Source organism: Mobula hypostoma, chromosome 3 (assembly GCF_963921235.1).
Source record: "Mobula hypostoma chromosome 3, sMobHyp1.1, whole genome shotgun sequence".
Classification (NCBI taxonomy): Eukaryota; Metazoa; Chordata; class Chondrichthyes; order Myliobatiformes; family Myliobatidae; genus Mobula; species Mobula hypostoma.
The window spans coordinates 112,305,033-112,321,825 of NC_086099.1; the positions used below are offsets into that span (position 1 = coordinate 112,305,033).

General features: G+C 40.4%; 1 protein-coding gene across 5 annotated transcripts in view; it reads right to left on the reverse strand.

Annotated features, from left to right (window-relative positions):
* LOC134344194 (ankyrin-2-like) overlaps positions 1-16,793 on the reverse strand; it is a 978,678-nt gene that overhangs the window by 391,223 nt on the left and 570,662 nt on the right. For all 5 annotated transcript variants that reach the window (XM_063043600.1, XM_063043603.1, XM_063043602.1 and 2 more), the window contains 4 exons: positions 16,647-16,745; positions 14,005-14,202; positions 597-695; positions 397-495 (listed from right to left, as the gene is read on the reverse strand). In XM_063043600.1, the coding sequence (XP_062899670.1) occupies positions 397-495; positions 597-695; positions 14,005-14,202; positions 16,647-16,745 (495 nt within the window). The remainder of the gene's footprint in view (positions 1-396; positions 496-596; positions 696-14,004; positions 14,203-16,646; positions 16,746-16,793) is intronic.

A 16,793-nucleotide genomic window follows, 5' to 3' on the forward strand; every position in this document is an offset into this window, starting at 1 on the left:
AGACAGATTTCCAGGCCTTAGTCTTTAGAGGGTTTAAGGTATAATAATGTGATAAGATATTTCTGCAATATTAGTGAAGTTCCAAGATGTATTATTTGATATGGTTACATAAAGTGCAGTTTTTTTTGTGTAGTAATAATATCTAAACTGAATAAAAAAGTAAGATTACTTTGGATTCTTTGACTAGTTCTTTTTATGATAATTAGAAAGCCAACATTACTTCTGCTAGTGAATTCTAGTCATTTGTCGATAGACAATACAAAGGAAACCTTCAATCACATGTATCAACATGTGACATGATTTTTTTAAACTTTAAATCATGTATTTTAGAAGAATGTGTAAAAATCCAGGAATTCTATATCATACTTTCTTTTGATTAAAACTAGCCATACTCACAATATTCGAAACATCCGGAGATGCTCCATTCTGCAGCAAAAGGAGAACGATGTTCAAGTGGCCCATGAAGGCAGCCACATGTATTGGTGTAAGGCCAGACTGTGAAACAAAGTAATAGCGGCTTACTTCACTGAAAAGGCTACAATTTGTTTCAATTGATGCAACAGAGGCAGTGATTAAATTCTAAAACTTCTTTCTACCTCTGTTATGGCTTGGATTGAAGCCCCATACTTCACAAGAAGTTCCATGACTTTAACACGGTTTTTCTTACATGCAATATGCAATGGGGTAAAGCCATTCTGTATAAAAAAAGCAATCAGGTTAGCAGTCACATCAAGCATGCAGAAAAAGAAAGTAGTCACTCCAAGATCATGCATTTAAATCTTAAGACCTTACACAAATGTCACACAGGGCAGTAATTAAGCTGTAAGTCAGCTTGGTGCAGATATTATTCCAACAAAGAATCACTGCAGGTTTATACCAACTTGCCCCACAATGAAATACAAGGCCCAAGAATAAGTTCTGCATGCACCTATTTGTAAATATATATCTACAGTGAATTATATCAAATTATTGATGATATGAAACAATTCAAACTCCCAAAACTCACTAATACTTTTCTTATACTGTTTAAACCAATGTGAGTACCTTCAAAACAAACTGAAGCTTTCTTCCCTTTAGAAACAATCTAAGTAGAATCATGATCACTTCTGTGACACTGCAAAGGGGACCTGTCGCTAATTTTATTCATTTATTTGGTCATTTGAAGGCATGCAGTGACTGAATACCACTGAGTGCACAAGCTCAGTCCCCTACAAAATATTCCATGGTAAGATCTTTCAATGATTCTCCCAGGTACTGGGGAACGTTTTATGCTGTATTCTATTTAAGCTGCATTTTTGCTCACTACTTTAATGGCTGCTTCTTACTGAAATAAGTTATATAATTTAATATCAGTCTTCATAATTAAAATTGTTGCTGTATGATCATGACTCACTAAGTTTTGATTCAGTAGTTCACTCCTAAGGAACAAAGTCTATCGCATTGGGACATTGGATATTGAATCTATCACATTGGATATTCACATTGGGACATATGTTAAATTAAAGAGTTAATACAAACAACACACCAGAATAGATTGCATATTTCCACAATCCTTGGGAATGTATATATTTCAACTAATCACTCCTTAAAGAAAAGTGATTATTTAAAATTGGTTAATCAATTGATGATATGGAAGATAAACTGATCTGTAATGTGCATTGAGGTCGTGGTCAGACTTAGTTGTCCTTGAGGTTCATAGGAATGGGTTGGGGGACACACATGGAGTTAGGGGTCAGATTAGGGTTTGGGGATAGGGAAGAAGGGAACTTAGAGGTCATGCCAGAGTCCAGGTTGGAACACTCCATAGTTGAAGGTCAGCAACCCCTGTGGACGAATATCAGATCAGCAAGTACTGTGCACAAAGACCAGTGCTCTCCATGGTCAATGGCCAAAGTCAGTGGGTCGCTAGATGGATTAACTTGAAGAATCAGGAATCCATTAGCAGCAGGTATAGTGGAGGCAGTTTGCATTATGATCTTTAACAGGAAATTGGACAAACATATGATGAGGAAAACTTTGCAAGGCTGTGGAGGTAACTGACAGATAACTAACCGAAGAAAGTCTCAAGCAACACACAAGGAAAGGCTGAAAGAAGATTATGGTTAGTGGGATATACTTGGATTTTGAAGAAGTCATTGACAAGGAGCCACACCTGAGGCTGCTTAACAACAGCCCATTGTAGTACAGTAAAGATACTAGCATGAACAGAGCACTGGCTGATTGGCAGGAAGCAAAGAGTGGGAATAAAGGGAGCCTTTTCTGATTAGCTGCCAGTGACTAGTGGTGTTCATAGGGGCCTGTGTTGGGACTGCTTCTTTTTAAGTTGTATGTCAATTATGTGGATGACAGAATTCACAGCTTTGTTGCCAAGTTTGCAGATGATATGAAGATAGGCGGAGGGGCAGGTAATGTTGAGGAAGCAGGGAAGGTCTTAGACAGATTAGGAAACATGAACAAAGAAGAGGCAGAACAGAATGCAGTGTCAGGAAGTCATGCACTTTGGTAGAAGGAATAAAAGAACAGACTAATTTCTAAACAATGAGAACATTCAAAAATTTGATGTGCAAAGGGACTTGGAAGTCCTCATGTGGGATTCCCTAAAAGTTAATTTGCAGGTTGAGACAGTGGTGAGGAAGACAAATGTAATGCTAACATTCCTTTCAAGAGGACTAGAAAATAAAAGCAAGGATGGAATGTATAAGGCACTGTCGAGGCCTCACTTAGAGTATTGTGAGCAGTTTTGTGCCCCTTATTTAAGAAAGGATGAGCTAAATTTTGAGGGGTTTAGAGGAGGTTTACGAAAATGATTCTGGGATCAAAAGGGCTATCGCGTGAGGAGCGATTGATGGCTCTGGAACTAGTGTATACTCATTGGAATTTAGAAGAATGGGGGGGCACGATTTGATTGAACCCTATTGAACGTTGAAAGGCCTCAATAGAGTGGATATAGGGTGGATGTTTCCTATGGTAGAAGAATCTAGGACAACAAAGCACAGCCTCAGGAAGAGGTGCTGCCTGGCCTGCTGTGTTCACCAGCAACTTTGACGTGTGTTGCTTGAATTTCCAGCATCTGCAGAATTCCTGTTGTTTGTGTTTTTAAAAAAGATGTGTATGTCCAGGGACATGGGTGGGCTCAGTTTACCAGACGTCAGGGCATATAAATTATCCTTTGAAATGACCAAGTTAGCTAAACATTGGAACAGGGCTGATGTTGATTTAGATTGGGCAATTATAGAACGGAGCCTGACTGCACCACATTCTCTCACAACATGTGGAAAACAAGACTAATCTAAATCCTATACTATTTCACTCAAGGGGTGTGTGGAGCACAATTCATAAAGCCTGTAGAATGTCACATTTAAACCAGTTATACTCCTCGCTCTGGAATAACCCTGAGATATGCATTGGGAAAAGAATGGTGTACTGGAAAGAATGGAAGATTAAAGGTGCAAATACAGTAGGTGATCTCTATGAAAATAGGGTTTTTATGTCATATGTGGATTTGCAGAGGAAATATAACTTTGTAGATAAGGGGAATTTTTGGAAGTATTTACGAATAAGACATTGCATTAGTAGCATATTTAAGAACGGTGACCCACAAAGTAACTCTTTAACTGAATACTTTACATTACCACAGGAAGTTCATAAAGCATCAGTGTTTTATAAAATGTTCAAGCATTCTGTGAGTGATCGTGTAACAATCCCAAAGCAGTATGGCAGAAGGATCTTGGAAGCGATATTGAAGATAATAAGTGGTCAAATATTTTACCAAATGTGGGTAGAAATATTAGGAAGCGATATTGAAGATAATGAGTGGTCAAATATTTTATCAAATGTGGGTAGACATATTACGGAAGCAAGAGGGAAATTTATTCAGTATAAGATAGTACACAGATATTATTGGACACCAACTATTCTCTACAAAAAGAGGACTGTTGATAAATAATTTATGCTGGAAATGTAAAAATGAGGTGGGCACATATTTTCATGTGATTTGGGAGTGTTCCATGGTTCGTCCATTTTGGTGTAAAGTTCCTGATTTGTTGGGGAGTTGGTCGGGTTCCACACTGCCCTTGTGCCCACAGCTTTGTCTCCTGGGTGATAGGACAATGATACCAAATGTAAACAATGACAAATTTACTATTTGAAAGGTGGGTCTTATCACAGTTGCAAGAATTATATTGTAAAACTGGAAAAAACCCAGATGTCCCACTGTGAAGGAATGGAGTGAGGAAATGATTAAGATTTCATCATATGAACACATGTTGGGAAGAATTAACAGTGAGGGAAAAGTGCAAGACGCATGGGATCAATTTTGGTTGTATGTAAATGTAAACTTAAATTAGAACTTCTTTCTGTTTCTAAGTTTTACTTGTTTTCCTGTCATGGGATGGCTGTGTAAATATGCTGTACTGTATCTGCTCTATGATATGCTGTGCTGCTTTGTAAAATAAGAATAAATAATAAAAATTTGAATTATATAAAACAAGTAGTGGGACATCCATTTAGAAGGAAGATGAGGAGGACTTCCTTCAGCAAGAGATTGTGAACCTATTGAATTCATTGCCAAAGGCAGCTGTCATTGGGTGTACTTAAGGGAGAGGTTGATAAGTTCCTGATTAGTCAAGAGGTAGAAGGTTACAGGGAGAAGGCAGAAGGTTGTAAGAGAAATGGATGAGACATAATGAAATGGCGGAGCAGACTCAATGGGCTGAAAGGCCTAATTCAGCTTCTATGTCTTATGGTCTTGTTATCTATCCACTTCACAGAGTGAAGGGGAAATCACATTGTCATTCTTTCTCACAGCCACTTAAAAATCGGCAGAATCCTGAGAATAGGCAAAAATAAAAGAGTCCAACTACTGAAAAAAATAGCTGTCTTTAACATCAGTGGTTTCTACTAAACAGTGTAAAGTTATACAGCACAGAAACGGCTCCTATGACTTATCACACCAATCATCAAAGCTGATTTTCCAGTACTTGGTGTGTAACCTTACACGTCTTGATGACTTAAGTGCTTGTTCAGGTACGGTGTGGGTATCTGCCTGCACCACCTTTCCATTTCAGACTGCAATGACCCTCTGGATAAGAAAGCCTTCCTCCCCTACAACCCTCTTACTCCATACCTTTTACCTCTGGGTTTAGACATCTCCATTATGGATAATGATTTCTCACTTTCCACTGTATCTCTGCCTCTCATTATTATGTACACTTCTATCAGATAACCCCTCATCCTCCTCTGCTCCAAAGAACACAAACCCACCTATTCCAAGACTTATTCATTGCAGAAAAGTTCCATCTCAGGCAACATCCAGGTGGAAACTCCTCTGCACCTTTTCCAATGCTCATTAAGGATCTATGGAACTGTATCACAAGGTCCTCTGTAATCTCATGACCTACCATGGTGTATACCCTACCCTTATCCTCCTAAAATGCATCCACCATTGCTCATTTCTACTTAGCAGCTGATCAATATCATTCTGTGACCTAAGACTATCCTGAATGCTATCAACAACACTATTATTTTATCATTTGTAAACTTACTATCAGATGTATGAAGTAATCATACATACTGTATTCCTATCCAATCAATGCATGTGACAAATACAAAGGACTTTACAACTACTTTTTAAATGGTACACCACCGATCAGAGGCTTACAAAAGCAACCCTCCACTATTACCCTCTGCCTTTTATTACCCAGCCAAATTTGAATCCAAATTTCAAATTTGCTATGGATGCCAAAGCGTGCAAATTTTTGGACCAGCTTTCCATGAAGGATATGTCAAAGGTGGTCCTGATGTCCTTATATACTACATCAACCACAATACCTGCATCAACGTATCTTGTAACTTCTTCACAAAAGTCAATCCACTAAGTCATTTGGACTTACCAAATGATCTATCACTCTTAGCAAATGCAGATCAATTCTCTCCTTCAGATTTTTTTAAACTCCCCATCACTGACATTAAACTCACAGGCCTGTAATTAACTGTAATATCCCTGCTGCCCTATAAAGGTACACTTACCTGTCACCTTATCTTTAACCAGCCAAGATTTAAAAATCTCTTGTCAGCACTTCAGAAACCTTGTCTCCCATAGCTGTCTGGGGTACGTGTCATTAGATCTGGCAATTTATCCATTTTACACATTCTATTATTTCCTCCTTTTTAATCTTAACATGCTCTATGATATTCCCAAACTCCATTCCCCTCCCTGGTCTGCAACTATAATGCTGCCCTTTCTGTGAAATATTTATTTAAGACCCAACCAGTGTCCTGTGGCTCCATGTGCAAGATTGCCTCTTTGGTTCTGAACATGCCTCTCTCTTTACTTGTTACTCATTTGCTCTATTGGGATTTTTCTTAATCCTATCTACTAATCATGGTTTATCTTTGCCCTTGTAATTTCTTTTTTCTCTCCTCTTGAAGGACCTCCCCTGTTTTCAATACTTGGTACCTGCTATATGTTCGTTTTTACATGCTTGTCTGAACCTTGATACCCCTTGACATTCGGGTTTTCTTCAACTTGTTTTCTTACCTTTTATCCTTGAAGGAAAATATTTTCCCTAATACCCAGTAAGACTGCCACTTGTTGGATGGTGATTTACGTACAAACAGCTTTTCCCAGTCTATTTTTGCAATATCCTATCTTACAGAGTAACACAGCACAGAAACAGGCCTTTTGGATGAACTCATCCATGTTGACCATGTTGTCTTACTGAGCTTGTCCCATTAGTCTGTATTTGGCCCGTATCTTTCCTAACCATGTACCTGTCAAACATCTTTTAAATGTTGTTCCTGTACCTCTGCCATTTCTTCTGGAGAAATATACCATCATTTACAATTTACAATATCATCATATATATTTTTATGCATGCACCATAGAAAGCATTCTATCTGTATGCGCCATGAATTGGTATGGAAATTGCTCTGATTGATACCACAAGAAATTGCAGAAAGTTGTGGACACAGTTCAGTATATCATGGAAGCCAGCCTCACCTGCGTGGATTCTGTCTACACTGCCTTAGAAAAGTAGACAATGTAATCAAAGATTTTACCCACCCCAGATATTCTCTCTTTTCCACCACCCCCCATCCTTTCAGGCTGCCTGAAAACACATACCACTAAGCTCAGGGACAGTTTAAATCCCACTGTTGTTAGACTATTGAATGGTTCCTCAGGAGGATAATATGGACTCTTGAGCTCAGAAGCTATCTTGTTATGACCTTGCATCTAATTGTCTATCTGTATGGCACTTCTTCTGTAACTGTAACACTTTATTCTTGATTTTGTTACTGTTTTGCATTGTATTATGGATCTGTATGGATGGCATGTAAACAAGGCTTTTCGCTGTTCCTCAGTTTATCTTTCCATTGTGACTACATTTATCCACTTACTCATTATTCTTCATTCTCTCTCAGGTTCTGATGAATTCTTTCAGCTCCCACCTTAAATGTGCGCTTACAACAGGAATTCTGCAGATGCTGGAAATTCAAGCAACATACATCAAAGTTGCTGGTGAACGCAGCAGGCCAAGCAGCATCTATAGGAAGAGGCGCAGTCGACGTTTCAGGACTGAAGGGTCTCGGCCTGAAACGTCGACTGTGCCTCTTCCTATAGATGCTGCTTGGCCTGCTGCGTTCACCAGCAACTTTGATGTATGTTGCTTAAATATGCGCTTGTTAGTTTTAAATTAAACCCCAGAAAACAGATTGTGACCATTCACTTTATTGATGTCACACATGATTTTATAAAGTCATCCCTCAGCCTCATATAACCCATAGAAATAAGCCTGAGCCGATGTAGATTTCCTTCCAACTCAAACCCTCCAGCACCTGTAACAACCTTGTGAATCTTTTCTGTGTCCATCCCATCATAATGGCATCATATGGCTGAGCAATAAGCTTCAAGACCTTGGCCTAAACCTCAGTGTGCATTTGGATCCTGGATTTCCTCACATGCAAACAGACGTCAGTCAATTCAGATTAGCAACAACATCTCCACAGTCTCCATCAGCACAAGGTTGTATGTATAGCCCCTACTCTACTCACTTTACGCTTATGACTTGTGAGGCTGAGCATAACTCCAATATCATATTCAAGTTTGCTGAAAACGCCACTAACATAGGCCAAATCAAGGGTGGTGACAAATCAGCATATAGCAGAGAGATTGAAAATCTGGATGAGTGATATCATAACAACACCCTCTTATTCAATGTCAGCAAGATCAAGGAGCTGATTTCAGGAGGAGGAAAACCAAGGTCCATGAGCCAGCCCTTATCGGAGGATCAGAGGTGGAGCGGCTCAGCAACATTAAATTCCTTGGTGTAATAATTTCAGAGGACCTGTCCTGGGCCCAGTACATAAGTGCAGCTACAAAAAAAAAGCACGGCAACGCCTCTGCTTCTTGAGGAATTTGTCAAGAATTGTCATGCATGACATCTAAAACTTTGACAAACATTTATAGACATGTTGTGGAGGGTATATTCATTGGCTGCAACACAGCCTAGTATGGAAACACCAATGCCTTTGAACTGAAATTCCTACAAAATGGAGTGAATATAGCTTAGTCTATCATGGGTAAAGCCCTGGCCAGTACTGAGCACATCTACACAAAGCATTGTCATAGGAAAGCAGCATCCATCATCAGAGACCTCCACCAACTAGGTCATGTTCTCTTCTTACTGCTGCCATCAGGAAGGAGTTATAGGAGACCCAGGACTCACACCACAAGGATCAGGAACTGTTATTACCCCTCAACCATCAGGCTCTTGTTCCAAAGGGGGTAACTTCATAGTGTCCCAACACTAAAATGTTCCCACAACTTATGAACTCACTTTGAAGGACTTATCATCTCAATTTCTTGATACTTATTGCTTGTTTATTTATTATTATTTCTTTGTTTTTGTATTTACACAATTTGTTGTATTTTGCACACTAGTTGAACACCCAAGTCGGTGTGTCTTCCATTGATTCTATTACAGTTATTATTCAATTATGGCTTTATTGAGTATGCCTGCAAGAAAATGAATCTTAGACTTGTATACGGAGACATATAAGACAATAAGACCATAAGATATAGGAGCTGAATTTGTCCATTTGGGCAATCGAGTCTGCTTTGCCATTTCATCATGGCTGATCCAACTATCCTCTCAGCCCCAATCTCCTGTCTTCTCCCATATCCTTTCATGCCCTGACCAATCAAGAATCTATCAACGTCTGCCTTAAATTTGTGTAAAGTCTTGGCCACCACAACTGCCTGTGGCTAGGAATTCCACAGATTCACCACTCTCTGGCCAAAGAAATTCCTCCTCATCTCCTCTCTATTCTGAGATTGTGTCCTCTAGTCTTAAGACTCTCCTACCACAGGAAACATCCTCTCTACATCCATTCTATCAAAGCCTTTCACCATTTGATAGGTTTCAATGAGGTCACCCCTCATTCTTCTGAATTCTAGTGAATTCAGGCCCAGAGCCATCATACACACTTCATTTGACAAGCCATTCAATCCTGGAATCATTTTCATGAATCTCCTTGGCTCATTTTCCTAATTTGTCTGAGACCTTCCCTGCTTTCCCAACACTACCTGCAACAGAGCCATCAATTCCCTCATACAAATTATTCACATATAATTTAAAAAGAATCAGTCCCAACACAGACCCCTGGAACACCTCCAGTCACCAGCAGCCAACTAGAAAAGGCTCCCTTTATTCCCACTCTTTGCCACTTGCCAATCTGCCACTGCTTTATCCATGCTAGAATCTTTCCTGTAATACCATGGGCTCATAACTTGTTAAAGGCCTTCTGAAAATTCAAGTTCACAACACCAACCAATTCTCCTTTCTCTAACCTGCTTGTTATTTTCTTCAATGAATTCCAACACTTTGTCAGGCAAGAGTTTTCCTTGAGGAAACCATGCTGACTCTGGCCTATTTTATCATGTGCCTCCAACTACCCTGAGACCTCATCCTTAATAATCGACTCCAACATCTTCCTAACCACTGAGGTCAGACTAACTGGTCTATAGTTTCCTTTCTTCTGCTTCCCTCCTTTCTTGAAGAATGGAGTGACATTTGCAATTTTCCAGTCTTCTGGAACAATTTCAGAATCTAGTGATTCTTGAAAGATTATTACTAATGCCTCACAATCTCTTCAACCACCTCTTTCAAAACTCTAGAGTGTACACCATCTGGTCCAGGTGACTTATCTGCCTTCAGACCTTTCAGTTTCCCAAAAACCTTATCTCTCCAGTTACAGTAACTTCACACACTTCATGTCACCTGACACCTGGAACTTCCACCATATTGTTAGTGACTTCTACCATGAAGATTTATGCAAAATACTTATTCAGTTCATCCACCATTTCATTGTCACTCATTACCAACTCTCCAGTATCACTTTCCAGTAGTCAAATATTCACTCTCACCTCTCTTTTACACATTATGTATCTGAAGAAAGTTTTGGTATCCTCTTTACTATGATTGGCTAGCTTCCCAATCCTCTAACTTCCCACTATCGTATGTAGTGCATGACCATGCATTTTCCAACATTATATTTCATTTGCCACTTCCTTGCCCAATCTCCTAAGTCCTTCTGCAGTCTGTTTCCTCGACACTACCTGCCCGTCCACCAACCTCCACTGTAATACTGACACATCTGACTTTAGCTTCTCCTTCTCAAATTTTAGGGTGAATTTGATCATATTTTGATCACTTTCCACTAAGTTCTCTAATGAATTCTGTTTCCTTGCACAACACACAATACAAAATAGCTGATCCCCTAGTGGGCATAAACATGACCTGCTCAAAAAATCCATCTCATAGGCACTCTAAAAACTTCTCACTCCTTGAATCCAGCACCAACTCAATTTTCCCAATTTACCTACATATTGAAATCCACCATCATTATTGTAACATTGCTCTTTAGGCATGCATTTTGTATCTCCCATTGTAATTTGTAGACTACATCCTTATTATGGGGGTCTGTGCGCAACTCCCATCAAGGCTTTTTACCTTTGCAGTTCCTCAGTTCTATCCACAATGATTCAACACCTTCCAACTATATGTCACCTCTTTCTAATGATTTGATTTCATTTTATTTCATTTCATTTGTACTTTATATATGTACTTTGATAATAAATTTACTTTGAACTTTGACCAGACTTGCATACAATACTACAAGCGTGGTCTCACCTACATCTTGTACAGTTGTAACTTATGTCCTAACTCTTGTACTCAGTACTCCGACCAATGAAAGCAGAAAGCAGGCACATCGAACACCTTCTTTACTATCCTGATGCTACTATTTAAGAGAACTATATAGTTTAAACTCTAAGTCTTTTGGTCTACAATCATCTCTAGGGTCCTGCTATGAAATGAGCCTTCGCCAAAATTCATAGATCAGAGAACACTACAGCACAGGGACAGGCCCTAATGATATTGAGTTGAATACTTAGTTAGTAATCAACTTTCAAACTAAACTCCCATCTCTTTAAATAATGTCTATATCTTTTCCAATTCCTACACATTGGTGTACTTGTTTATAAGCCTTTTAAACACCTCTATCAAATTTGTTACCACTTCAGGCAGCTCATTCCAGGCATCCACTATTCTCTGTAATAAACTTTCCTCACATATTATCCTTTTGTATCATTTTCTATGATATTTACAACACCATTAAGACCATAAGACCATATGACAAAGGAGCAGAAGTCGGCCATTTGGCTCATTGAGTCTGCTCCGCCATTTTATCATGAGCTGATCCATTCTCCCATTTAGTCCCACTCCCCCGCCTTCTCACCATAACCTTTGATGCCCTGGCTACTCAGATACCTATCAATCTCTGCCTTAAATACACCCAATGACTTGGCCTCCACTGCCACCTGTGGCAAAAAATTCCATAGATCCACCACCCTCTGGCTAAAAAAATTTCTTCGCATCGCTGTTCTGAATGGGCGCCCTTCAATCCTCAAGTCATGCTCTCTCATACTAGACTCCCCCATCATGGGAAACAACTTTGCCACATCTACTCTGTTCATGCCTTTCAACATTTGAAACATTTCTATAGAGTTCACGCCTCATTCTTCTAAACTCCAAGGAATACAGTCCAAGAGCGGACAAACGTTCCTCATATGTTAACCCTCTCATTCCCGGAATCATTCTCATGAATCTTCTCTGTACCCTCTCCAACGTCAGCACATCCTTTCTTAAATAAGGAGACCAAAACTGCTTTTATGGATCCAGAACTGGCTTGCCCACAGAAGGCAAAGGGTGGTTGTAGACGGGTCATATTCTGCATGGAGGTCGGTGACCAGTGGTGTGCCCGAGGGATCTGTTATGGGACCCCTACTCTTCGTGATTTTTATAAATAACCTGGATGAAGAAGTGGAGGGATGGGTTAGTAAATTTGCTGATGACACAAAGGTTGGGGGTGTTGTGGATAGTATGGAGGGCTGTCAAAGTTTACAGCGGGCCATTGATGGGATGCAAAACTGGGCTGAGAAGTGGCAGATGGAGTTCAACCCAGTTAAGTGTGAGGTGATTCATTTTGGAAGGTCAAATACGACAAAGGAATATAGCATTAATGGTAAGACTCTTGGCAGTGTGGAGGATCAGAAGGATCTTGGGGTCCGAGTCCATAGGACGCTCAAAGCAGCTGCGCAGGTTGATTCTGTGGTTAAGAAAGCACATGGTGCATTGACCTTCATCAATAATGGGCTTGAGTTAAAGAGCCGAGAGGTAATGTTGCAGGTATACAGGACCCTCGTCAGACCCTATTTGTAGTACTGTGCTCAGTTCTTGGTCACTTCACACCAGGAAGGATGTTGAAACCATAGAAAGGGTGCAGAGAAGATCTACAAGGATGTTGCCTGGATTGGGTCCATGCCTTATGAGAATAGGTTGAGCAAACTTGACCTTTTATCCTTGTAGTGACGGAGGATGAGATGGCTAACATGAGAGGGCATAATTTTATGGTGCTTGGATGTAGGGTCAGAGGAGATATTGGGGTAAGTTTTTTACGCAGAGAGTGGCGAGTGCGTGGAATGGGCTGCCGGTGACGATGGTGGAGGCGGATACGATAGTGTCTTTTAAGAGACTTCTGGATAGGTATATGAAGCTCAGAAAAATTGAGGGCTATGGGTTACCTTAGGTAATTTCTAAGGTAAGGACACGTTTGACACAGCTTTGTGGGCCAAAGGGCCTGTATTGTGCTGTAGGTTCTCTATTCTATTTTATTCTATTCTAAAAAGTGACTTGCCTCGCACAAAGCCATGCTGGCTCCCTAGTTCAGCTAAGAATCTTCTCTGATAGCTTCCTTACCACTAAGTGAGGCTCACTAATCTACAGTTTCCAGAATTATCCCAGTTTTCCTCTGGGACCTTACTTCAAGACTTTAATTTCCAGATCACTCTTATCCCATTCCATAACTATTTTGAAACTTACAGAATTATGTTCACTATCCACAAAATTATCAGTCACAGACACTTCAACTACTTGACTGGTTTCATTCTCTAGGATCAGGTCTAGTAGAGCTTTTCTCAGTGCTCTTTAAAAATTCTAACTTCCTCTATGTCTTTCACATGAAGACAATCTCTGTTAATATTGGGAAAGTTGAAATCGCTTGTTACTCTAACCTTATTGTTCTTAGCCTGTGATTTATCTACATTTATGCCGCTTTCTTTTCTGTTGACTATTGATAATATAATGGCAAACTGATTGCCATTCTTTATTATTTTAATATGGCCTCATTTGAATAGCTTTATAGAACATCCTCCCTCATTACTTCAGAGATGGTCTCCTTGATCAATATTGCAATGTCCTCTCCTTTTTCACTTGCTCATGCCAGAATGAACAGTTATATATTTGATACATATCCTATCATAATGTCTGAAAGCACAGAAAATCATCAGTACACATGTAAATGAATAAAAACTGAACCATCCGTGTAAACCCATTGAGACTAACTGTAATTGTGAATTTAACTCATTTTGTAATCACTATTTACCAGTGCCCGGGCATTGGGATTGGCTCTCTTGTCCAGGAGGAGCTTGGTGACCCTGTAGTGACCACAGTGAGCAGCTACGTGCAATGCAGTGAGATAGTCAAGTGTGACGTCATCAACAGGTGCCTTATGCTGCAGCAGGTGCTTGACACATTCCACATGATCACCCTGGGCAGCCATATGGAGGGGTGACAAACCATTCTGTTCACATAAAAGCAAAAGAGAAATAAAAGGAAAATCATTAACTTTTAAATTCAAAACCACAGCAGGTTACCTGAGAAGGAAATGGTGAATGAGAGATTTCTGTGATTATTCTACCAAAACTGGATAAAGCGCAGAAACAACAAATGAAACACCATTGCCCATGAATGGAAAAGTAATGGATACAGCCCAGTCAATCACAGGAAAAACCTTCCCCACCATCTACATGAAGCACTGCCACAATAAGCCATCATCAAGGTTCCCCCACCATCCAGGCTATGCTCAACTTCGTGCTGCCATCGGAACAAGGTATAGGAGCCTTAGGTCCCACACCACCAGGTTCAGGAACAGTTATTGTCCCTCAACCATCAGGCTCCTGAACCACCATGAATAACTTCACTCACCCCAACACTGAACTGATACCACAACCTGTGGATTCACTTTCAAGGTCTCTGTAACTCATGTTCTCAATATTATATATTACATATTTATTATTTTTATTGCATTTGCATAGTTTTACTTATTTTACATGTTGGTTGTTTGTCCATCTTTATTTGAGTGTAGTTTTTCATTGATTTCATTGTATTTCTTTGTACCTGCAAGAAAACTAATCACAAGGCAGGGTAAAGGCCAAGGCTTCTGAGCTTCTTGTCAAACCTGGAGGGAATTTTGGTGTTCAATGCTGAACTGTAGTCCAAGAACAGCATTTTCATATAAGCATCCTTCTTCTCCAGATGTGCAAGGACAGTGTGCAGACATCTGTCGATCGGTTGTGTCGGTAGATGAATTGTCGGGGTCCAGTGTGGGTGGTAGCATGCTGCAGATGTAGTCCTTGACCAGCCTCTCAAAGCACTTGCTTATTATTAAGGTGAGTGCAATAGGATGCCAGTCATTTAGACATGTTACCTTGGTCTTTTTAGGTACAAGGACAATGGTGGATGTTTTGAAGCAGGAGGGCTCTCTACACTGGGAGAGGGAGATATTAAAAATGTCTGTAAACACACCTGCCAGTTGTGCCATGCACATCTTGATCCTGGGATGTCGTTGGGTCCCGCAGCCTTGCGACTGTCCAATTGTTGGAAACACCTGCGTACCTCAGCCTCAGAGATGACCAAGGTGCAGATCACTTTGGCGGCTCTCCTCGGGGGCTCAGTGTTAGCGGCATCGAACTAAACATAAAAAAGACTTAGCTCATCTGGGAGAGAGGCAGCACCACTGTGTTTAGCTTTGAGATCTGCAGTGATGTGCAGACTTTGCCATAAGCTGCATGTGCTGTTGGTGGAGAGTTGTGTCTGGATGTTGTCCCTGTATTGTCATTTCACTGCCTCTAATGACTTTGTGCAGATCACAGCTGCATTTCGTAAGATCCCGGCAACATTAACTCTGTCTCATACAATAAGACAGCATGCACAGAACTGTTGATCCAGTGATTCTGGTTTGGATAGACCCTGACTGATTTTTGTGGGGGACAACATCCTCAATGCACTTCCAGATGAAGCGCGTCATCCCTTCTATGAACTTGGAGACTTCCGCATCATGAAAGACATTCATCAAAGCAGTCCTGTAGCATGTAGACAGATTAGTGAGACCAACAGTGGATGGTTTTAACTATGGCCGCTTCTTGTTTCAGTTTCTCCCTGTACATGGGCAGAAGTATGATGGAGGAGTAATCTGACTTCCCAAGCGGTGGATGGAGGATCACTTTGTAAGCGTTGCGAAAGGGAGAGTAGCAATGGTCAAGTATGCTGTCTCCCTGTGTGCTCACCTGAATGTGTTGGCCAAACTTTGGAGAGACTTTAGTCAGCAACACCTCATTAAAGTCTCCAGCAACAATGAAAGTAACCTCTGGACGTGCAGTCTCCAGTGCCGCTTCCAAGGTAACCACGGTGTAATAAATGAACCTCCCATGGATTGTGTAAGCAGGGATCCCAGTGTAGAAAAGGCAGCACGTTGTGAGTAAATACCGCCTTCCCAATGTTCAGAAGAGTCAGCCTATCATATTTGATGTGACTGTCAGCTTCTTGATCAAGAAATGTGAAGGAACTGCAGAAATTAGCAGTACACTGTAAGGTTGGAATGGAGTTCGCAACATGGCCGTCATACACAGCGCCATCTTTCAGCTTCATAGTCCAAGCACTATGTGTCTGCATTCACCATCAGCACTTCATGAGTAGCCAAATATCAGAGTACATTTGTCCAGGGATTGCTATGTAGAAGTTCAGGCCTGGTGTCCGAAACCCCCACCCAAATCAATTAGCAAAAGGCAGCAGTTTAATTGGGAAAATGGGCTGCTGTTATTGTGTGTTTTTAGGTCAAACTCATCTTGGGCAATGCTCAACTATGAACTAGTTAATCAATCTATTCACTATTAATCTGACACAAATGGTCTTAATTAGTACACCAACTAATGAACTCAAACTACTTAACAGTGTACACAAAACCACCTTTGTCCTGGCAAGCATTGGGGCTCCTCTCTCAAGCAGAATTTCTACAGCTCCATCATGTCCACTCCTTGCTGCACAGTGTAGTGGGGTCAGTCCATCCTGATGAAAAAACAAAACAACTTAAACAAACACATTTGGGTGAGTAGC